Source organism: Apus apus, chromosome 3 (genome assembly GCF_020740795.1).
Source record: "Apus apus isolate bApuApu2 chromosome 3, bApuApu2.pri.cur, whole genome shotgun sequence".
Lineage (NCBI taxonomy): Eukaryota > Metazoa > Chordata > Aves > Apodiformes > Apodidae > Apus > Apus apus.
Genome location: NC_067284.1, coordinates 8439269 through 8464270, shown reverse-complemented (window position 1 = coordinate 8464270; position 25002 = coordinate 8439269). Strand labels below are relative to the sequence as shown.

The window sequence follows — 25002 nt, the reverse complement described above, 5'->3', positions numbered from 1 at the left end:
GAACATTTTGCTTAGGAATTTAGCAAAATTTTCCTCACTCATTCCTGCAGTGGGGGTATGAATTTAGCTGTGGGACTTTGCTGGGTTTAGTGGGAGTTATGTAGCAATATCTGAGCTCAGGTGAGTTTGTCTACATGTTCCCCTGGCTGACATTCACTAACAGGGTTGTGTCGACAGAAACACAGTCATCCTTCCTATTGTCATTCTCCCACATAACAGGATAACATTACACTTGTCTGTATTTCTGCCCACTTTTGCCTCTACATTTACCAAAACAATAAAGCTACTTTCAGAGATCAGAAACTGCCTCTTTATGCACAAATGGTTTTTTAAAAATTGGCTTTTTGCAGCTTCAACAGTTTTCAAACAAATGTATCAGTTGGTGCAAGGGCTAAAAAATGTTAGCAGCTCTAGCAAGGAAGATGTTCCTGAGTCCTTACTCCTGTCTTATTAGTGACTTCCATTTGAACCTGTAATCAACAGATGAAGAACTCGTTTGGTGCCCTAGACAGATCCTTGCAGAACACCCTTCTTGAGACAGAAAACATGAACTCAGTTATTGTCACTGTGGATGGCAGCTTGTTTAAGCTTGGGAAGAGCTCTCCTAGCCCACAGATTTACTGGGAATAACGTCATATGCTATGACATTTGACAGTATTTCTCCTGCCTGTTTAACACAGCATTAGGTTAAAGTAACCCGGAATGTGTCCACAGTCCCATAGCACATTACAGTAATCACTACAGTAATAATGCATCAGAGCACAAGTCCCAAAATGTGAGGACAATTCTCTGTAGGTGGAATTGAAAGGCTGATTTGCTGAAGGTATTAAAAATATCCTCGGAGAGGATGGATGAAAGAAAGAAATGCTGCTGGACACTACAAGACACTGCTTGGAACTAAAACAAAAACCTTTAAACAAACTTTTCTCTGTACTGCATTTTATATTATTAATTTAATAATTAGCTAAAACAATATTATATAAATGGACCATAACAGAGAAAATTATAAATCGGTCTCACAGTAACGAAATATCACTAACAAAACAAGTACTAGATTCAGAATTTTATAGCAGCAACATTAATAACAGTAATCAGGCTGGAATATCTGCCTTAACAAAAGATTTTTACTTATTTTTTTTAACAAATGAAAGTAAAAATCTTATGGTAATGATGCAAACACACAGTAAGTTAGCTACAGGCAAAATTAATTGAACAATTTACTGGAAAAAAGTAAATTTTGATGGGTGCTGAAAAAAGGGTGAGGGTTACTGCCTGCAAGGCCTGTCATAAGAATCACACTGGAAAGTCTGCAAACTGTCACCTAAAAACTTGGGGGTCATCTGCAAGCTTTAAGTAATGTCATACAGAAGAGGAACAAGGTGCTCATTCTTTCTGTTGCTCACATACTTAACCAGAAACAAGAAAGAAGCAAGATGAGACAACACTGGCCAGTCAAAATTTGAACTAAAGCAATCTCCTGCCCCTTTACACCTCTGAGGAGAGAGGATTGTTGCACATATTCTAAACACAGCAGGAATGTCATATGAGATACCTCATTTCTCTGCCCACGTAAAGTTTGAATCAGTAAAAATATAGCATAAGTGTCATGGAACAATCATGGTGTGATTCTATGCTTCTCTCTTTTTAAAACAAACATGACTACAGTAATAATAAAGTCACAGCTGAAAAGAGAAGGAAAAAATTAGCTTCATCTTGCAACACTTTAGACATGCAAAACTTAGCTCCTCAGCCTAAGCTTGCCCTCCTCTAGAGTCACTGGGAGCAGGTGGGCATTTCTAGAGAATTATTCATCCCTCTAAAATAAATTGCTTGGATAGAAGGGTGGATTCAGTACCTGAAGGTACCTAGAGAGCACATGGGAGTAGCTTAGATTAGATGCCTAATTTACTGGTGCTGAAAATCTGGTAAAATGAATCACTAATCGAGTAACTATCTTATACTTCTAAGAACTCAGAAAAAAATAGATGCCTGAATTTGCCTTGCTCTGCTAGACTTACATCAGAAGTTGACAAATAGCTGCAGCTTATTTGTGACAGAATTCAAAGCAAATGCCATTAAAAGATGTACCAAGCAGGTAAGTGCAGTAACAAAGTACCATTTTACTGCTCCTTTTGTTTCTCACATTACTATTACAGAAAAGAGACACAAAGTGATCTTGAAGAGCAGTTATGCTCAGGAAACCATAATAGGTCCCATTTTTACCTTTCAAATACAAACCTGTTAAAGCAATGTGCATTTCACTATATGACATAAAAAACCCTGCACAAAATCACAGTGATCCATGACACTGACACCAAGAACATTAAGAAACATCCATTACTTTCAACCTCCCCAGCCTGTATTGACTGGAGAAAAAGGGAGGGAGGGCGGGAAACCCAAAACCAAAAAAAAAACCCAAAAAACCAAGTTCAGTTCATTGCCAGGTTAAGCAAATATTTCAACATGATAGAAATGGTTTTCCCCTCTGCAGGTTGCACAATGGTAGATGTTTCCCAGGTCCTAACACTTTCTGGTGCCTTTTTTCTAAAACATCTCAGGGTATAATATATAGGAACAGGAAGTATTAGGCCATTACTCTTTAAATGAAGCATCTTCTGTATTACTTTCACACGAGGATATTTCATAGCAATTTATGTCCCAAATTATTTCTTCAGGTGGAAGAGGTTTCAGTCCACATAGCCATGCAAATCTTTCAGTGGGACAGGAGTGAGAAAGACTGCTGCAGTCTTTGTGCCACACTAGTCTTGGGAGCAAGGAAAGATCAGCTAGGTAAAAAAATGTGCACATTTGCTGTTTTCAAAGTTTCTTTGAAAGAAAACAATATCAACTTCTGGGAAACACTTGAAAACTAATTCCTCAGACACAGGGCAATATTAGGGAATAGCATGAAACTCTGGGCAACCGCATGTTCTGACAGGCATATTTTGAAAATAGTTTCTGTTTCCAGAGGTTTAAGCACATTACTGCCTAAGCCATAATTGCACTTCCTCTGCATTTGCAGTGATTGATTGCATTACTAGTACTGAATGAAAGGGGCAGAAAAGCAATAAAAAAACCAGATTTCAGTATAAGCATGCACACACTTGTTTTGAGTCAAGTAAGCCAAAGTCTTCTATTGCACTATGAGCTCAGCAGGGTATCTTACTGTTTCAGGCACGGCTCATATGAAAACTATGATTAAATATCCCTGACTGGAAACAAGTTCAATTAAAATATAAATTGGATAAATTAATTAGAAAGAATGTCCACATTTGATTTCTCTAGATTCACTTGCTATGTAATTGTAACGAATTCTGAATAAGAAAAATGGCGTGTAGGTCATCAGTGCGTTACAAAGACCAAGGGCTTGGTGCTCTACAAGAGCTCCTGGAGTTCTACAAGATTATGCTTCCTTGCCTGAAGTATTTATCCAGGTTTATATTGTAAACACCCTTGTTTTACCCCTCTGTTTAGGTCTGCCCTCAATCAGCTGACTGGCTCTAGGGGCTCAGAGAGCAGGGCCTGTATCATGATATTTTGTGATAATGATTGATGAGACAATGATATACATATTTGTACACCTTCTTCCTCAATAACCACGTGTCTCTTTGTTCAGCTTATTATTGTTCCTCACAGTTTCGGATATAACAAAATGTACTGAGCCAGTACAAACAATAACTGCTCTATGGCAATGTAACAAAAAAATTGAAAATAGTGCTACTATAAAAATTTTTAAAAACAGTAATTTGACTCATTTTTACTAATTTTCAGTAAATGATTGAAATACTTGAAATAAAAGCATCAATCCAGCTATGTAATTGACCTGTGGCAACACCATAAAATCTTAATTGTTGCAAGACTGAAAGCAATACTTCCTGTAATCAGTTAATCAGACTTCCTGCAACTTTTTTATTCCGAACCCCTGCTTAGATGATTTAGAGCATGCAACATACAATGAGGATATAATTACAGAAGAGAACCTATTTCTGACAGCACACTCCTTTTTAAAAGCCATTCAGTCATGGATGCTTACATGTAATGTAAGCAGATCCAACAGAGACAGTGGTGATCTTTTAAACAGGTGGGGTGAAAGAGATTAACTCCCTTACTGTTTTTATAAGTTAATTTGACATTAAGAAATCTTTCATCGTTAAGTTTTAAATTTTAAGATTTTAGGATCTTTTTAAAGTCAGTAATTAATGTTCTAGATCTAGTATAAAACTTGGTAATAATTAAGTTGTCAACATCTAAGTGGTTAACCTTTGTTGATTAATTTGACTACTAGTAGTACATTTTATTGTTAAGATACCTTTTGTGTTCTAACCTTAATCCCTGCTTTGATCTCCTGATTCCCTATAATTTGACTGTGCTTGTGCCTTTTACTTTTAAACAGTTAAGACCCTAGTGCTGTTTGCAATAAATCTTCTGTGCATAAACATCTCATCTGCTATCTAGCCCAGTCCATGAAAAGCTGCAAAATTCCTAGCCAGCTCTGGATGGGAGAGATACGAGGGATCAGATTTCCAGGCATTTTTTTCCTACTATTTTTACTTCATTTATCCTGGCCAAGAAGTAACGGAGAAACTTCTTCTAAAATAAATGGGTCTTTGGTGTCTCTAGAAGCCAGAGCCTTTTTCATAGGGCAAGGTTTATAACTCAGAATCAGTCACATAGAAAAAAAAAATGAATCCATCATATAAAAAATATATTCAAGACATTGTACGTGCTGGAAAGGGTCTGAGCCACTTCAGGTCTGAACTGATTATAGACCTGAAGTTGAACTTAATCTTTATCTGCAATTCCAGGTCAGTTCAAGGCTACTTTAAAATTATTTCTCTGAGAATTGAGATAGTGCTTCATGGTGGCATCAACCTTGTCGCACGATACAGCACCTCCACCTCCCTGAACAACCTCCCAACCATGAGCTGCAGGGTATTCCTGGGGCAGCACTGAATAGGGTGAAGATACTACACAGCACTAAGATACTCATTAGTCAAAAACTAGTTATTGCTACTGGATGTGGTGGCTGAGAGGCTTGTTTAAGTCCTTTTTTAAGTCATGCATGTGTTTTATTAAAGGCCTGGGTTCTTGAGGAAAATAATGGGCATGAGATTACTGCAGTAGCTCTGCTGCAAAAGAGTTGCATGACATGCCTGACTACTAACAGGGCTTTGGTGTGACTGAGGCACAGCAAGGTGAGGATGCTGCTGCTTCTGGGCATGCCCAAAGAATACACGTCTGGTAGCACGGGAAGTGTAGACACTCACCAACCCTCAGTCCCTCCAGGGACAGGGAAGCATCTGACTAGAGATTCTGTTTCTTATTAATTTTTAATTAATGTCTATTGTGCCTCATTTCTCACCTTACAAAAACTGGTATAATAATAAATCTTCCTTTTACAGTGTCAGAGGTTATGTATACATGGGGAAAAAAATAAACCAACTTAAAACTATGTTAAAAAGAAACTGTGACTGGAATGATCAGAGTAAATAAAAATATTTGGAAAGGTATGGAAATTTCTATGCTAACAATTATTTTGGACATTCTATCCTTAACTTTGTGAGTCTGATGGTCATGATCAGATACATTCGTTATTTAACTCAAATATTTAGAACATTTTCCTTATTTTCAGATTGTACATATCCTACACATACCATGATTAGTGAGTTATTACTTTAAATATTATAAACTCTATTGAACAAATATTAAGATTCACCTCGTGCAGATTTTATGCTAGAAAACTGCACCACTTAAACAGTTACTCCAACAGAAGACAAAAAGGACAAGTCCAAAGGAATGTACTCAAATATTGAAAAGATTATAGAAAGTAATTGTGGTTTGTTTGTTGTTATTTTTTTTCCTTTATTCTCTATTATTTGTACCTTGTATTTAGCAAAGCCAGTGGATAAAGTCAAACTACGAAGACAGAGTGAAATCTCTGTCCTCAAAAAGCTGAATAGCCAGGTGTGGTTTTTTAGTGAACTAAGTTGCAAATATTTATTTCTACTCTGACACAAAGCTGCACAGGAGACAAGATGACACAATCTTCTGTGACATAAGAAAGACTTTAGGAAGTAGTTCATTCCACTGTATGCTCACAACTAGAATAATAATTCTTTTAATATGGCTAATATATTTTACATCCAATTGCATTTCTCAGATGAATTGACACGCTGAATTACATTTGGAATTTCTATTTTACCTTGGTCATGTTCTGGTGTATCTGCATTTGAGGACAGGCTGAATCTTGTTTTGCGTTTACAGTAGATGGTGATAGGGTTTAAACTGATTTTTAGCTCCTGTGGGAGTTTTTTCCATTGGTCAAACAACACCTTTCAAGGAAGGACACTCCAAAACAGATGCTGGACATGGTACTGTTTGTGGCCTGTCTGTCCGGGGAAATTATTTGATAATTTTTTCTACTGTGTTTTGCCTTACTTTTGTACATAGTGTAGTCTCAGCCCCTCAGGAGACACTCCACAGAATCTGTTGCTTAGTAATAGTAACCTTCATGGAAATTAGCTTGAACTTCAAAAGAACAAAACATCTTTCATTAGTCACAGGTTTTCAGATAATGAATTCCTCTGAGAAAGTTGATTAGAAAAGCCAGCTTTCCAGAATAAAGTACCAACAATGTTGACCTAAGATGAATTGCAAAGGTTACTGGTGCTCTTGAAAGGGCCTTTTCTTTGTACCCCTTAAATTATGTTGAAGATTCTTTCTACCAATACAAAGGCTCACCTTGACAATGGCACTAATAAACTGAAGTTTTCTATAAGTGGAAACAACCTCTTATACCAAATAAAGCTGTAAAGAATTACAGTGGTCATATAGTCTGGTCTCCTGTGTAATGAAAGTCACATAAATTAATTACTGTCCTAACAAAAGCACCTAAAAAAAATAAACCTCAAATATAAAATGTTTTTTTTAATTTTTCTTTTTCCTTTGAAAAATCTGCTTTATTTAAAAGAACTCCTGTTGCACGGTAAGGCAGACGGGTTAAGGACCAGAGAGGCACTAGAAGAGCTGCAGATTCCCATTCAGAGGGCCAGAGATGGGGACTTCCATCCTCTGGATTGTGAGCTTAGAAAGTCAGCCACCCCTGCAGGCTGCCTCAGGCCACCCACGCGACAGGAAAGCAGCCGCACGGAGCTGCTCACTAGAAATGCTTGGCAGGACTGACACCTTCCTGCTGAAGTCCTGGCTTCCAGCCCCCACTGCACGCTACTGAAGTCCTACCTTGCCATTGCATTTGGAGGAAGGCAGGTCCTGTAGGGTCTCCTTAAAACACGGCCACATGGAAAAGGACTAAAATCTCTGCCTGATGGCTAGTGCATGCTGCTTAACAGGCCAAGTGAGGTCTGCCTCTCCCACCACTTACCTGGGTACCTGGGAGCCACAGCACTGTGTAAGATGCAGTAAAAGTCTTGTGGGGCCAAAACAGGAGTGCACAGGAATAAGTGAGATTCTGGTGCCAGAAAACCAGGACATTTGAAGCCTGAGCTTCCACCCTGGTTTACAGGATTGCTAATACATTTCATATCAGGTAATGGCTCAACAAATACTGAAATCATTGAGGTAGTTAGGATCATCTTTGAGGTTTCTGACTTGTCTGAATTACTCATCCCCCCTCAAGTGAGTTCCCAAGCTTCTTTCCATTTTTTCCTCATAACTCTCACGTTAATGATCAAGGGGCTGGAGCACGTCTCCTATAAAGACAGGATGAGAGAGTTGGGGCTGTTCAGCTTGGAGAAGAGAAAGCTCGAGGGAGACCTTATAGCAGCCTTCCAGTACCTGAAGGGGTTACTGGAAAGCTGGGGAGGAGCTTTTCACTAGAGAGGGTAGTCGTAGGACAAGGCGTAATGGTTTTAAACTGAAAGAGGAGAGACTTAGGTTAGCTATTAGGAAGAAATTCTTTAGTGTGAGGGTGGTGAGAGACTGGAACAGGTTGCTCAGGGAGGTTGTGGATGCCCCCTCCCTGGAGGTGTTCAAGGCCAGGTTGGATGAGGCTTGTGCAACCTGGTCTAGTGGGAGGTGTCCCTGCTCATAGCAGGGAGGTTGGAACCTGATGATCTTTAACGTCCCTTCCAACCTGAATCATTCTATGATCCTATGGTTCCATATTGCTCTGTTTATCTAGTCTATCAGAAAAGACAGGAGAGCAGCTCAGTCCATGGAATGATGCCTTCTGAATTTCTAAATCTGAAATAACAGAAATTGAATAATTACCAGTAGTACTTAAAAACCATGCTAGAAGGCTGAGTAATTTTAGGAATGACTTTATAAAGACTTGTCTATGCCTAAACATGAGAAATCAAAGATGAAGTAATTATATGTACAAAGGTAATGCATTCTAGTTGAACAACACTAATTCCCTGTGTCGAAGCTCTGACACAGAAGTGGTCTAATTCCTTCAGAAAAGTTCAAAAAAACAGAGGCCAATTTACTTTTGCCTTCTCTTGCCATCCCAGGTATTTAGGTAATACCATCAGCCACCAAAATCTCCCATCTGTCTTTGACACAGAGCCTAGGTCCTGTAAATCAAAAGGAGACACAATTTATCCCAGCAGTGATTACATCTCCTTTGAAGATCAGATTTACTGGCTCTTGGAGCAATTCCTGTCATTTATTTCACTAGGCCTTCTCTTTCAACAGACAGGGAAGTGTTAGTGGAGTTCCTCCTCTTGTTGGTGGACAGACCTAATTTTATTTCAGGTCAAGCAAAAAGGCTTGAATTGCAGTAATCTATTTGGTGAATGGAATTAAATCCAGTCGGCAGCCAGTCACAAGTGGTGTTCCCCAGGGCTCAGTACAGAGGCACTCCTGCTTAGTATCTGTATCAAAGATCTGGACAAGGGGATTGAGAACATCCTCAGTTAGTTTGCAGATGATGCCAGATTGGTTGGAAGTGTTGAGCTGCTCAAGGGTAGGAAGGCTCTGCAGAGGGACCTGGACAGGCTGGATTGATGGGCTGACACCAATTGTATGAGGTTCATCAAGGCAAAGTACCAGGTTCTGCACTTGGGTCACAACAACCCCAGGAAACTCTATAGGCTTGGGGATGAGTGGCTGGAAAGCTGCCCAGAGGAAGAGGACTTGGGGGTGTTGATCAACAGCTGGCTGAATATGAACTAGCAGTATGCCCAGGTGGCCAAGAAGTCCAACAGCATCCTGGCTTATATCAGAAATAGCATGGCCGGCAGGAACAGAGAAGCGGTCATGCCCCTGCTTTCAGCACTGGTGAGGCTGCAACTTGAGTACTGTGTTCAGTTCCGGGCCCCCCACTACAAGAAGGACCTTGATGTGCTGGAATATGTCCAGAGAATAGCAACCAAGCTGGTGAAGGGTCCAGAGCACAAGTCTGGATTTTAGGAAAAATTTCTTTACTGAAAGGGTAGTCAGGCACTGGAATAGGCTGCCCTGGGAAGTGGCTGAGTCACCATCCCTGGAGGTACTCGAAAGACATGTAGATGTGGTGCTCAGGGACATGGTTTACTGGTGGACTTGGCAGTGCTAGATTAAGGCTTGGACTTGGTGGTCTTAAAGGTCTTTCCCAACCAAAATGATTTGATTATTTTATTCTATGATTTAAGGCAGGGCACCCATTAAACAACAAGTAGGTCTAATTATTGCTATGTTCTGCACCCAGACATCAGCAAGGCTGGTTATCTAGACAGGATAAGATAAAACAGGAACAAGTTCTACTTTGCTATTCAAGAATACTATGTAACTTATGTGCAGTACTATTAGCGATTTGATATCGAGCTGTATTCACCATCAGACAATAAAGTAAAACAACAGAATATTCTGTGCACAAAGTATCCATAACTCCAGTTCAAAAGTTACCAGTTCTGCAAGGGGCATTTGAAAAGCATCACCCATTACAACTCACATGTTCCTCCACTACAAAGTGCAGTCACCCACTAACACCTCTTCCCCCTTGTATCGGCGCAGTTGTGACTGTCTTCATGAATGCCATTTCTGTTTGAGAACAAGTGGTATGAACTTCTGTTCTGGTGGGCTCCTTCAACATGTCTTCCCAGATAGCCCTAATCAGCCTGTCACAGGTGGTCCAAACTGTACTCAAGATGGCAGGGAGCAGCACTAGCTACTTGCTGGTTCCACAGCTACTCCAGGCACCTCCTCCTGCCATCAGCGCCAGTGTCTCCTACTACGATCATAGCTGCTGCCACACAACAGTGCAACAACTGCTACTTCAGGGAGGTGGAGGGGACCAGGAGAGAAGGGAGGAAGAAGTAATTATTGTACAAGGAAGGAGTCTCAAAATTACCTAAGTGGGCACCTGAGCAAGGCCAAGCCCAAGCAACTGGAAATATCCATCCCCTCTCAGGCATTCTTCAGGGACATGCCTTGACCCTTAATCATTTAGAGAAATTATTCCAGCAGAATTTCTGTTAAATCATTAGCAAGTTGAAAATTTTCCCCAAAACAGCCAAGATGCTGAACATTTTTCATCCTACTAATATGAGGCATAAGCCATCACATACAAACATGCAGCACTTGAACGATAAAGGTTCCTGCTTTGTGTTGAAATGATTCATGCCATGCAGTACCACTGCCTGGCTTCTTTCTTACACAGTAAGATGAGCTTAATTACTCAGTTCTAGCTAAAAGGTAGTACACCCAGTTCAGGCAGTATTTTTAAGAAAAGTTATTTTCTTTTTACGCTCTCTCCCTCTTTTGCTGGATATTATTTCATTTGGTTTAGATACATTGACACGCCTCTACTCCAATGTCTCAGAAAAGAGACATTTTGGCTTAAATAAAACCACCTAAATCAGGCAAATAAACTTTGTTATTAAATATACAGATAAAATTAAGTGTTAGAAACTATGAAGTTGGGCATTAAATCCAAGAAATCTGTGAATGCACAAAGAGCAATTCTATAGCCTTGTGCTACATTATTGAAGAATGCTTGTGTTTATTTTTTCTTTGTTTGTTTTGTTTCTGCGGTATTTTTTTCACAGGTGTAGTATGTACAGAAAAGACAATGCCATTCTGCTCAACAGCTTGTTTTAAAACAGCAAAGAAACAGTAAAAAATTTGTCACCATTCCAACCGCAACAAACTTGTGCTCCGAGTTTTTATTTTGCACGCAAAAATAAATCCAACTCTCATTGAAGGGGGACATTATTGAATGACTCGAGGATTTAGAATATGAAACAGTTGCAGAAAGACCACCGAAATCTTGCAGTTTTTTACACTGATGCCCAAATAAAATATGAGCATTAGGCACACAAATGAAAATTTAAAAAAAACAAACACAAAGCAGTAAGAGGCAAAACAATTTTCTTCTCTATATACATAAATATTTTTACATAAGTAACAAGAAATGTCAAAAATACACAACTTTGAGTACAAAAGAATCATTTAGCAATAGATTTGTACAAATGAGACTTGTGTAAGCAGCATGCTTTGACAGAATGAACTGCAACATAATTCAAAATACATTCATTTCAAACCTCCATACCAAAGATTTCTGAAAATGTAACAGAGAGAATAAGAGAATACAGTTTAGTAATAAGCATCATTTCTGGAGAGGAAGCAAATCGTAATTCCCCTGTAGAATCAAGAAGGATCAATTTCAGTTTTTAAAATCCTTGGTCTTGGTCAAGCCCACTAAAATGACTCAGTAGCCCAAATCCTGCCAACATGTCTTTTAATATTACAGATGTTAGCAAGGTTATGCTGATAGTCATAGGATCATAGACAGCAAGACTGAGCAGCTTAGTGGTCTTCAACTTGGTCCTAGGACTTCAGCAGTAATTATCAAGGCACTGCTCTAAAGACAGTATATTAGATATAATAGCCCAAATGGTTCTGTAAACATATAATCACCCTGGGGATACCTCTGTGCCACCTTGTTTCTTTTTTTGAACACACTTTTGTTCACTGTATGCTTTGATCACCTCTAAAGCCTGTTAAGTGTGAATACTGTATCACTGTGTAAGTCACCTCTGATTTTAGGCCACACAATTCAGGTTTCTTTTCCACAAGTAACAGCAGACCCAACTCTGAGCAGAAACCCTGTTATGGTCAGTGTAAACAAATACTAAATTACCAAGACAAATTAACTTACTTCAATGTTTGAAATTTCTACTTCACAGACAGGACTTGTCAGAGATTATGAAATTCCCACAAAATGTTTCCCTCCCCCCCATTCAAGAAAGCAATTACATTAACTTTCCTGTATTACTCATCCTCTTCCCTTCTTGAATTATCATGTTTTATGACATTCATTCAAACCTCTTGCATTATAGCTCTGGAAGACAGGAAAAACACCTGTTCTTGCCATCTTCGACAGTGTATGCTCTTTCACACTACTACATTAACTCTAAGCACAATTTTGCTGCTTTCAGAGGTAAACAGGCATGACAGCTCTGAAACAGAAAATCCATACTAACTAGGTCATAAAATTCTGCTATCAATTTAAATGTAATTGAGAAGGAAAAGCTACACTGCAAACACACACTAAAAGACTCTGCTTTACAGTGGAACTCTACAGCCTCTCATTTTGATCACAAGATTCCATACCACCATCAGTGAAGTTGACAACGAATGGAAAGCATGGATACCCATAACACTGTCACTCCCTGGGTGCCTTTAATTGTAACCCACCACATCAGCAACTCTTTTTTTAAAAACAATGAGATTACTACATTCAAAATTGTTCCTTTTATACCCCTAAAATTTAAATCTTGCCAACACTTTTACTGAGAGCTGTCCATGAGAAGAACAGAAATAAGTGTTAATTTCTTTCTTAGCTGAAGGTCTAAATAAAATCTGGGGTGTAAATGTTTAGGAAACAAGCAGACCCTGGGCACCCACACAGTACAGGGCATTTCCTTCACACATATACATTCTGTGTGGACAGGTAGAAATAGATAAAATTGCTATTATTTGCTCCTCAGGTACAACAATGAAGAGGTCCCTGTCGTTTGGGGTACTGAAAGAGAGATGGAAGCAAGAAATGCCCAAACCCTAGCCCTGGTTGATAAGTTTGTTGTACATTAATCCTCCTGTACTTAGTCACAGACAGCCCCAAAAAGCTCACTGCAAGGATGCACAAATTCAGCAGGGCCAACTTCAGCCTTTTCAGGCAATTGCTAGGGGAAATCCAATGGGACACGGTACTAGAAGGTAAAGGGGCCCGAGATAGTTCATTAGCATTCAAGGACTACTTCTTCCAAGCTCAAGATCAGAGCATCCCAATGGGTAGCAAATCAAGAAAGAGAGCCAGGAGACCCGCATGGTTAAAGAGAGAACTTCTGGGCAAACTCAAGTGGAAGAAGAGATCATGGAAGGAAGCACTGGCATGGTGTGGTTAGTAGGTCAAGAGAGGTTCTCCCCCCCCCCCTATTCTGCCTTGGTGAGGCTGCATCTGGAATATTGTGTCCAGTTCTGGGCCTCTCAGTTCAAGGACAGGGAACTGCTTGAAGAGTCCAGCACAAAGCCACAAAGATGACTAAGGGAGTGGAACATCTCCCTTATGGGGAAAAGTTGAGGGAGATGGGTCTCTTTAGCTTGGAGAAGAGGAAACTGAGGGGTGACCTCATCAATGTTTAAAAATATGTAAAGGGTGAGTGTCAGGAGGACAGAGACAGGCTCTTCTCAGTGATGTCCAATGACAGGACAAGGGGCAATGGGTGAAAGCTGGAGCATAAGAAGTTCCACATAAACATAAGGAAACACTTTTTCACTGTGAGGCTGACAGAGCACTGGAACAGGCTGCCCAGAGAGGTTACGGAGTCTCCTTCTCTGGAGACTTTCAAAACCCACCTGGACATGTCCATGTGTGAGCTACTCTACGATTCCTCCCCAGTCTCAGAGTAATTCAGGATCTCACTTTAAAGCCCAAGGCTGAGTCTTAATTTCACTTACCTCACATTAAAGACTTATTTAGCCAATTAAAAATAAAATAAAATAACTGAGTCTGGATTGCTATCATCAAGGAAAACCTTTGCCTTTCTGCTTTCCCAGCATGTACCAAGACAGCCTGATATTAATCTGAAAAGTGGTTTGGCATTTCAGAGAGGGAAGCTTCTGCCTAACAGCAGAGAAAACCTTTGAGGCAGCAGGCACTACAGAGGAAAAGGGGCAATGACAAATCAGTGTAAAGTAGTATTGGAGAGAAAAGGGGAATTTAGCTTACATCCCTGGGAAACTCTGTGGGCCAACTGTTATTCATTATTAGTTTATGCATTCAGGCTAATACTTCAAATGAAAACAAGCAAGTTGAGGATGTTTTTCCCATACATCGCTATATAGAATAAGTCCTAGCCTCCATTATGGTTCATGTGCTATTTGTTTGCTGGTTTACCCTACTATTCCTAATCTTATTCCAATGAAGGCCTGCCAGCAGGATTTCAGCAGCGTAGAGCACACTGAGCTCTACAGGAGCTCCAAGCAGAAACAGCATTTGTACCAACACACTGCAAATTGTAGACCCAAAGTCACAATTTCAGACAGGTTTTCAGGCATACCATTCATTAGGTTTGGATAGCTTATAACAACCTCAAGTAAACAACTACGGCCAGCCTTTCCCCCTCTGATGATTTTCATATGAACTCTAGTTTTTTAAGTCTTGTGTTAACCTAAACCTCAGGACATGGTATTTTCATTGCTTCTTTTTCCCTTCATTCTTCCATTTTCTCCTTCCACCTACTCCCCTGATAACTGAGCAGTTAGGTTTTGATCAGTTGTTAGAAAAACAGCAAATCTATGACTGAGCATGTAACTATACCAACATAAACTGTCTTCCTAGACCTTATATGGGTCTTTTCACTGCAATTCACTCATATCACAAAGAATAATAATAATAATGATAGTAATAATAATAACAATAATAATAATAATGATACCCCTTTGATACAGAATGAAATCTTCCAATTAGCAAATTCTACATTATATTTTGTAAAGTGCACAAAAATACTAATGGAAATATTAAAAAAAAAAGTTTTCTAGTGTCACCATGAAAACTTCCGAAATATTGTTACAATTAAATAGAAGTCATCTAATGAGACTTTTTGGCTCTACTATATTGGCAGACAGCAGCAACATTTTTCAGAAAAATTACACCAACTAAATATACTGTATCTTAGCAGCATAAAAAGTCCCTACAATTAGATGCAATTGCAGGCCTAGTAAGCATAAACCTGACAAAACGTTAGAAATGTGTTTTTTGTTTAAAAGAATGGATTTCCATGGAATCCTAGAGGTAACATTTGTTATTTTGTTTACATTGTATTGTGGTTAGTAAACCCAACTATAACCGATCACTTTCCCTCCCTCTATCTTTCCTCCCAAAATTGCACAGAGTACTGGAAAATTTTATCAAGTTGTAAGATATGGCCACACTGAAGAAGCCATATTAAATAAAACTAAATTCAACCTTAAGTCAACAAATAATCCCAGAAAACAACAATCACTGTCAAACAACCACAGCTTCAAACTACGGACCGATGCTCCCCACACACATAGATGGCGCTGGGTCGAATACGCCGCCTTGTATGGCCAGGTAGCTGTGGCAGAAACTTGAAGTATTTGGGCATCAAGTCCAAGCATGCATCGTGAAACTTCTTAATCCTCCAGTAGTAAATCAGTGGGTTCAGTGCAGACTTGAGGTAGCAGAGCCAAAGGAGCCAAGTGCTTATCTCAAAAAAGTTGTGCTTGTAGTAGAAGTGGCTGTTGAATGTGGCAATAAGGCTGTAAGTGGTGAAGGGTGCCCAACAGACTATGAAGACAAGGAACAAAATCAAGATGGTTGTGAAGGCACGAGTTTTAAAGCTCATATCAATATTCATCTGAAAAGGTCTCTGTAAGCTCATGAGACCAAGCTTGCTGGCCTGGCTGAGACATATGCTATCAGGGTGGCTATGGATACGAACTGCATTGTGGCGGACAGTGTTGAGTATGCCCATAAAAGAATACAGCATTACCAGGAATGGAATAAAAAAAGAAATTAGCATGATAACTATCACGTAGGCTCGGTAACCTGGGCTTGAAGAGTAGCCAAAAACACACTGAGGTGCTCTTGAGGGTATCTGCAGATTAGGATTCCCTACTGATAACGGAAAAGCAACAACAAAGGATGCCGCCCAGGATATCACAATGAGAATCTTTGCACGATGAGGATTCAGTTTATCTTGCCTCTGAACTATGATAAGAAATCGGTCGATACTAATAATAAGAAGAATGGCTACCCCCTCTATGACAAAAAGCCAGAAGAACATGGCAGAGACTCTGCAAAATATATCCCCGAAAATCCACTGAGTGGTAATGATTGTTATCAGAGCAAAAGGCATGTTCAGCACTGCCAGCAGCATGTCTGCAAAAGCCAGGCTTGCTAAGAGGATGTTAATTGCAGATCTCATAGCTGCCTTCTGGTACACCATGAGGCAGACAACAAAGTTTCCAAGGAAAGAAACCACTAGGATAAATATCATAGCAGCAGAAAGAATGATCTGGAGTGGCAAACTCAAGCTCTTGAAAACTTCTTGAGATGGTAGGACAGCTGTAGTGTTTACCAGAACAGTACTTCTCTCAGTGGTGAGCACGGCACCTGAACTGTATCTCAATGGCTGTGTTGTGCCACTGCGAAGCAAGAACTGGGGAGTGGTAAAATTCATGTAGGCATTTTCATAAACAATAAAAGTAGCATTTGAGGTCCCAGAGTGGGCCAGCGTCAACATTGCTGAGAAAACCATTGCTTCAGGAGAAATGAAAGCACAACCAAAGGTCTACAAGGCATTTCATGTTGTCCGGGCAGTATCTTATTCCTGGTCATTTAACAAATCAAAATTCAATGTCTGAAAGCATCAAAGTTCTTAAATTCATGTCAATATTTCCATCTGAAAAAGAAGACAGACATTAAAAAAAACAAGTAAGACTCTCTGAAAGCAATGGGAACCAAACAATTGCTCCACTTTCCTTAATGACAAAAGGATCCTTAATACATGTTTACACTTCAGGTTGACAAAATTTACTTAAGCACCAGTCACAGGAGTCTTGTAATATTTGGTCTTTTTCTAATAGATCCTGCTCCTGTAGTCTTGACAAGACTGTACAATACTCTCAACTCACCAAGTCCTTTTCTACTATAGCCAGGACTGGAAAACTTTTGTGTTTGAAACCAAATTTTTCTGATTTACAGTGAATAATATCAAATGGGTATCTTTATTTAAATCTTATAATTTTTAAACTAACTTCATTGTTTTGTTTTTTAACTGCCTACAGCTGAAAAATTTAATAACATTTCCACATAGCTCAAACAGCATCAGTGTCACCTATATGCCTATCTGCCAAGCACTGAAAAGCCTACCTGTCTGAGCTATTCTACATAATACAGAACCCTTGGTTCCACATCAGTCATTTGCAGTAGGTGCCCCAAAAACATGTAAAACACTCTAACCTCTTATCAAGTATTAAATAACTTGTCCACAGGATTGAAATATTTCTAAATTTGTTTCATTTAGTGATTGATTCATACCAAGGTGCAAGAAACTAACTCTTCTTCAGTCCTTATAACCATTCCCCCTGCAGCAAACTTTCCTGCCTTCACTGCTCTAGACATGTCTTTGTTAATTCATCTTGGTATCTCACATCATTTAACTATGTGCACCCTCTTTCTCCCTGTAATCTCATTGTTAGACATTCCACTGAACTCCCTCCTCCATCAATACATGATACAATGCAACATTTCATTTCATAGTTTACATGTACTATATAGTCTTGATGTACTATTATTACAGGTATTTTTATTATTATATGTACTAACAGACAAAAATGCAAAGGAGCTGAGAGTTGTCTCCTCTTTTCAGTGCTAGTTCTTCATAGAGTTCCTCCCCTCTATCTTGGACTACTAAAAGCTCTCAGAGTACTCCGGCATCTGATCAAGCTGTAAACCAGATGGATTCTATGCCCTTTTACAAAACAGATCACCATAGCTAGAAACATAAAGCAGGATTCACTTCATTCATTCTGGAGGACTGTAACAGTCCCTTCAGATTGTTTCCCTTTTTTTAGTCAGAAGAGGGATATAGGCATCTTCAGAGGGCAGCCTATCTCCTCCATCTTTGCACATGGTGACAAGCTCGTGTTACTAACTCAAGAAGCTTGTTTGGTAACACAAACCCTGCCCGCAGTATCTACGCAGGTTCTGTTTGATAACAACACCAGGCAAATGTGAAGGGAGGAAGGAATGCTTTTACAAAAGCACACATGAACTACACACTTTGTGGAGGATCCAAAGTTGGATAATACTTCACCAACAAAGAAATGAACTGTAAGACAACAAAGTCTAACCTATGTCTCCAGTTTGGACTTCTAGCAATCTGAATGCAAGCCTGCTCAGGCTGCTGCCAGGGACTCATCAAGGAACAACAGCACTATGACCTGCTCCTCTGATTCCACAGCAAAGCTATTCCATTCCTATCTGCAAGTTCAATACAGATAGATGATTTCCAGGGCCAGATCGCTTTCAGCACTTTTTAAAGAGAAATTATTAACCTCTCTATGTCCTTTCATTTTCAATGCTATAATGAAGGGATATTATTATAAATATCCTAATTTTGTTGAGTCATAGAAATTCCGCTTTCTAGATGTCTTCTGCTTCAATGAGAGGGAATGTCATCGTTTTCTATTTTATCCTATTATATTTCAAAGATTGTTAAACTCAACAAGAGTATTCTAAGCTACGTACACTGGCATTTTGCAAAAATGCCAAACTCTTAAATTTTTATTGATTTTCCTTTTCTCTCCATTCTCTTCCTTTAATTTTTATTTTACAGTAAATCTCCTGAGAAAGCCTTGACATTAATTACAGGCTAAAGCATATATAGTAGCCAAAAATATTCTTTGTTCTTTATAAATCTTTCCTTTACTAGTTGTCTTTAACATATTTGTTAGACTAAAATCTGTCACCAACAGTTGAAAGGTTAACACAGTTTTCCAGGATAAATAAGGATTTTTAGCAATGAACATGAAAATCTTACCCAAAGTTCCACTGAGGTTTATGACCCCACAAGCCAAGAACACTGAAGAGGGAAGGAAGCTGTAGCGTTCTGCAGGGACTGTAAAAGAGCATAAATTCAACAAATAATTCTGGATTTAAAATCATGGAGGACAGGAAATTAGATCCCCAGGGCAGTATTTTTTAGAGCTCTGTAAGCAATAAGCCAGCAAAGGTAACTTTTGCATTTCTGATTGTTTTGACAAGGTCTCTCCACCAAAGTTCTAAAATAAACCAATCTGCTATTAGATAAATGCAAAGCCCTCTCACAGACAATAATCAGTTTAAAATAGGAAATTAAAGAAGGAGCAGTTAGTTTTGCAGTGAAGAAAGGTCACCAGAATGATCCTACAAAGAAAACCCACACTGGGATTTAAGCTCTTCAACGGGGAAAAAGAGGCAAATGTGAAACCATAACATTTGCTGATGATGAACATGAACTGTTTCTCAGAGCAATTTAATAAAAACAAAGGTCAGCTATAAAGAGGAACTGAGAGATCTCCTGACAGTTAGTGACAACCTAATAGACTGCCAGATTAAATTCAGTGTTTCTAAAATTAAAGCTATGCATGTATAGAAAAAAATTATCTGCACAGTAAGAGATGCAATTACCACCCAGAAGAAAAACAGATCTTCAGGTTTCGATGGTCTGCTCTATGAAAATATCAGCCAAGCATTCAGAATTGTTAGCAAAGAAACAGAGTAAAGCAGGAGCTATCTACACAGACTGCATATTTATATACACTACCTGCTACAATACACATCCATGGCACCTCTTATCTTCAGTATTATGTTCAGTTCTGCTCCACCTGATCTCCATTCAAAAGTGACTGAAAAAAGGTATCATAGAGGTCTAGAGAATTATTAGTGGTACAGGAAACGTGAATGGTTTCGTCTCTCGTAATACAAGAATAGGAAAAGTCAAAGGAATCACAGAATTACAGCGTGGTTGAGGCTGAAAGAGACCTCACTCTGGACGTCATCTTGTTCAAACTCTCTGCTCAAGCAGGGCCACCTAGAGTCAGCTGCCCAGAACCATGTCCACATCGCTTTTGAGTATCTCAAAAAATGGAGACTCCACAACCTCTGTGGGCAAACCAGTGCTCAGTCACCTTCACAGTGGAAAAAAAGGTCTCCTAATGTTCAGGGGGAACCTCATGTGTTTCAGTTTGTGCCCACTGCCTCTGATCCTGTCACCAAGCACCAGTGAAAAGAGCCTGTCCTCTCTCTTCTTTGCATTCTCCCTACAGGTATTTATATACATTGATAAGATTCCCCTGAGCCTTCTCTTCTCCAGACTGAACTGTCCTAGCCCTCTCAGCCTTTCCTCAAGGGAGAGATGCTCCACTCTTCATCTTCTTATAGCCCTTCACTGGACTCTTTCCAGCTTGTCCATGTTTCTCAAACTGAGGTGTCCAGAGCTGAAAATTATTATTTCACAATTAATTGTGAAAATACATGCCACAGGATGCTGTGGATACCATAGAGCTTCTGTGAATTTAGAAGGCAATTTAGGATATATTTCAGATTATCTTTATACATATGTCCATGTCAGGAAGAGGTGAACCACCCTCATGAAGCACCTATCTGCCTCTGCTGACTGCAAAGGGCACACAGCCATCTGATTTGAACTGACATTAATCACTAACTTTAAGTATACACAACAGATTTTCCTCACTTAGGTAAAGTTTATGCTCTTCAAACACGTTTATGCCACACAACTTTACACTCTTAAATATTAAGTTCAACAGAGCCTCAGATGATGTATCATAAATCTCTAAAGAGAAAAAAAACACAACTGCAAATGTTCTAAGGGAAAGAATCAAAGTTTCAGAAAATACTGCTTTATCACAAATTGTCATTCTGAACAGCAGAAGTCAAAGAAAAGGAATAGGAACAGTGTTCTGCATTGTTATTTAGTCAAAAAGATTGTGCTACCCTGCGTTTCTCAAGCCAGTAACATCCAGCATAATCCAGCATGCAGCAAACAATAAAGTACTCACAGGTGTCTATAATTTTTCCTAACAAACCCTGAAAATGTCATTGAGAAAAATAATCTCATGTACACCCTCTCACCATCCAAGCTCTCTAAGCAAATAGCTACCTCATGTTTTGTGCCTTCTGCCCTCAGCTTGTATGCTTTTCTGTACAGTGTTAATAGAAGAGGAGGTGGAGAATGATCTCATACATGTTGCTGCCTGGACATAGCCAGTTGCCTCAAGTGGGAAGCAAGTGTTAGCCATTTGGCTGTTGGGTAAGTCAACAGCCACTTCTTCTTTCCAAGAAGGACAAAGGAATGAGCAGTGATCATCTGGTACAAAGATGACACTTAACCTAATAAGAGGACTGCAAGCTTTGGAAGCCAGGTAGGAAGAAAATCTTGAGTGTTTCTCCTGTTCTTTGCTGCTTCCTGAATCATGGTTACCAGGCAGCACCCTTTTCTGTGCTGTTTGCACACTCTCTCTGCACTGCATCCTGAATCTGCATGCTCAAATGTGTTTTGGAGTTACACTTCACTAACCTGCAGGCAAGTTAGTTGTGCTATTTCTTGGCTATCATCCTTTATAAAAGTGATTGGCATTCTAGCCAATAAATTCAAGAGAATCCCTTCTGCAGCAGTCAGATATTTTTTCCTTTCTTTTTTTTTTGGGGGGGAGGGGTGGTGGTGTTGTTTTGGGGTTATTTTCGGCTACTTAAAGAGCTTTTACTATAAACATCCACATGATTATTAAACAGGTACCTCCATCTCTCTTTCTACGCTTCCAAATTCCCAAAAACAATGTAGGGATAGAAATTTAAGCTGAACAAAAGGGCCCATAAGATAACTTCACAGCAATTTCATTTCACTCCTCACTGGCTCTTTGAGCAAGACAGATCCTGTGATTTCAAAGACAGTCATTGCTGAATGGTAATCACACAGCTTGTATAAGACAATAATACTTTGGCAGTTTAAATAGGTAATCTCATTGCTGATCAAAGTACTCATGCAAAAGGCAGATACCTTTTTGTCACAGCATTTTCACTTTTGGAACACGTCCTCTCACTGATTCTTTTCAGATGCAAAAAAGCTTCACACAATCACTTTTTTCCATTTCAGTGCTGAAAATTACTGGGTATGCACATTTTCTCTCAAGCAAGGTTCTCACTCCTATGCAACTTTCTTTTTATGGAATATAATAGACAATTATTTCAAGGAAGTACACACTTAAAGCTAAATACCACACAAATTTCATTCATCAAATACCATTATTGCTAGAACTATGGCGCCTGTTTTTAACAGCTTTTGAAGCTAAAAGGTTTCTGTTCAAAATTTGGATAGCTTGCTCAACCAGAAATAAAAGATTATATCTTATATGCAAAGCCTACATCAGTCAAAACCATTAACTCCAACACAGGCAAAAAGGGAACAGAACACTACTGTAATAACAGTTATGTTTCATACAGATCAGAACACGCTATTGGCAGCTGCCCAAATGGTCAATGATTCATTAACTTTATCTGTTCAAAATAAGCCTATTTTCAGTACTGTCCAGCACCAATGTTTGGTCCAACAGACAGAAAGCATTCTTCTTCTGAAACCTGAAGCTGGCAATGCCTGGTACAGTGATCCTGTTTCTTGGGGATGTTTCAAGTGGTGACAAATGGGAAGCTTCTGCATGCTTCATAGCTACTATTTTGAAGGCAAACTTTGGCAAAACCTATTTTTGCAATGTAAGAAACAGGTAAAAACTGAAATATTCTTATGGGGAAAAGGATAAAGTCAACAACAAACAGGAAGGCCACAGGTTTATTTTGTTTTCAAAAAAATGTATGTTTTGATAGAAAATACTCAAGTATGTGCTCTGTAACATCCCATTATTGCACAAAGAAGCCTGGGGCACACTACCCTCTCAATACGAATTGGGCTTTGTATCCTCTGCCATTAAGCAGGGGCAGGAATGGAACCTTTTCTGCTAAAACCAGTGCAAAGAGTGAGTCAGAGTACAAATCAGCAGGGACAATGTTCTTACTCAACTAATTATTCCTCCTAAAAGGAACTAGCAGTTTTCAGTTTTAATACCTATTTACATATCCTAAATTGAAACTAATCAACTACACTGCACGAGTAGATGACCCATAAAACCATTCATGAGAGGCATTAGTTTAATTTAGGGCATTTTCTTTTTTTCCACTCTATATACTGTGGCAATTTCCATAGGAAAGTATTGTGGGAAACAGCCCCCTCTACTTTGGGTCATTAAGTGCAACCAATTGTCCTCTTGAGGATATTTCCTTCTGTCCTTAATTCAGAGAACCACTAGCTGTCAAGAAATGCCAGCCATATGCAAAATTTAAAGAATAATTCTATTTTCTTGGCTCTTGGGAAAAAACACATTCCCAATTTGTAGATCATGTCAAAGGATTTATGCAGTTCTATGTTTGTTTCTGGTACTGTCACAATATCCCCCCTTCTAACATTCCGACTAGTTCAACAGTCACATTAATCATTAGTTGAAGAGCTATCAGAATACTGTAGTACTACAAGAACAGTAAACACTGAAAATATTATTGAAAACATATTCCTTTAACTCAGAGTCTCTGCCTAGTTATTAACATACAACTAACAGGTTGGAAGCTTCCTAAATGCTTGGCTTCCTACATTTTAAGTGGACCTTTGGATTATACAAGTAATCACTACACATCAGTTTTGCAAATTTAAAAAAAAAACCCAAAACAAACAGAAAACATATAAGCTTACCAATCCAGATGGGCTCCCATGAAGAGCAGGAATCATAAGTCATCTTGTGCTGTTCTCTTCAGCAAAGTATTCCCTTTCCAAATAAACTGTCAAAACAAAAGAAAACAAAACTTCAGTGATTTATTTACAGACAAGGCAGGACAAGATCTGAATAGCAGAAGTCTGATTACAGAAAAACTTTTATTTTAAATGGGAGAGGTAGAATGTGTGCCTCCTGACAAAAGGCAGACCAAAACCCCTTTCTTGCAGAAGGTACAGACCTTAAGCAGGACTAAGGCATCTTACTTTCATTAAGCCAAATAGATCCTTAGCTATCTCACCAGTGGCACATAAGAAACTCAGCATTTGATGCTAACATTTGCCAGGACTGGAGTAACATGTTTGTTCAGATTTCATTCAGATGCATTTATTAAGTTGTAGGCAAGCACACAGCAGTTAGCTGCCACAAGTCTTACCAGATTATTAAAATACATTCTTAGTCTTAAACATCAGGATCTTGATCTTGAGATCCTCAAGGCCTCTCAGAAAAAAATGTCATTTATATCCACAGGGTGCTACCGAACATCATGAAGAAACTGAGCAAACGTTTCCCCAAACAGCAAAGACACCAGCATAACAGTATCAGAAAAATATAAGGCATGAAAACTGGTCTAGAGAGGAAGAATAAACCATGAAAGTTTCAACACAGGATCTCAGCACATCCTTTCAAGCTCTCACACCAATCAAACATCAGCACAAAGCTATTATGCCTCAAGTAGTTGAAATAATTTCTGTAAACTGAGCCTGACATAGCTAAAAAGCTGCATACTCCATCATGACATACCTGTTAACTGAGAACATCAATTTTCAATATAGCTCTTCCACGTACTCTCAGAAAGAAGACAAAACATTTCAGTGAGGCTTGAAAGCTGAGTTTGTCACACTGAAAAATCCCAGTGACCTGATTTATATATAAATACTCTTTACATATAAAAAAAACCAAAAGAACAAAGATGTCGGACGCAGGCACTTTCACCTGTTGATTTTGAAAAGGCTACACAACTTTTAATTTCTGCCAGAAGCAGCTTTGGAACATCTGTAAGTCACCTCCATGCTGGAGCAAAAGATGCCAGGATCCTTCAGGAACAAGTTCATAAATAAATGCTGTACACGGCAGTAGAAGGACAAAACCAGCCAATGAGTTTACAATGAACTCCTACAAGGGAAGCAGTAACAACAAACCTTAAGACCACTC

At 39.1% G+C, this 25002-nt stretch overlaps 1 protein-coding gene across 2 annotated transcripts in view; it reads right to left on the bottom strand.

Annotated features, from left to right (window-relative positions):
- Positions 1–11293: 11293 nt before the first annotated feature.
- The window catches only part of GPR63 (G protein-coupled receptor 63), a 30629-nt gene continuing 16920 nt past the window's right edge, over positions 11294–25002 (bottom strand). Inside the window, exons 2-4 of one of the 2 annotated variants that reach the window (XM_051615531.1) lie at positions 23769–23854; positions 19014–19091; positions 11294–16871 (exon numbers count right to left, since the gene is read on the bottom strand). In XM_051615531.1, coding sequence (XP_051471491.1) covers positions 15468–16727 — 1260 coding nt within the window. In that variant the 5' untranslated portion in view covers positions 16728–16871; positions 19014–19091; positions 23769–23854 and the 3' untranslated portion in view covers positions 11294–15467. Of the gene's footprint in view, positions 16872–19013; positions 19092–19778; positions 19812–23768; positions 23855–25002 lie in introns of those variants that run through there. The other variant, XM_051615532.1, reaches the window with a different exon arrangement.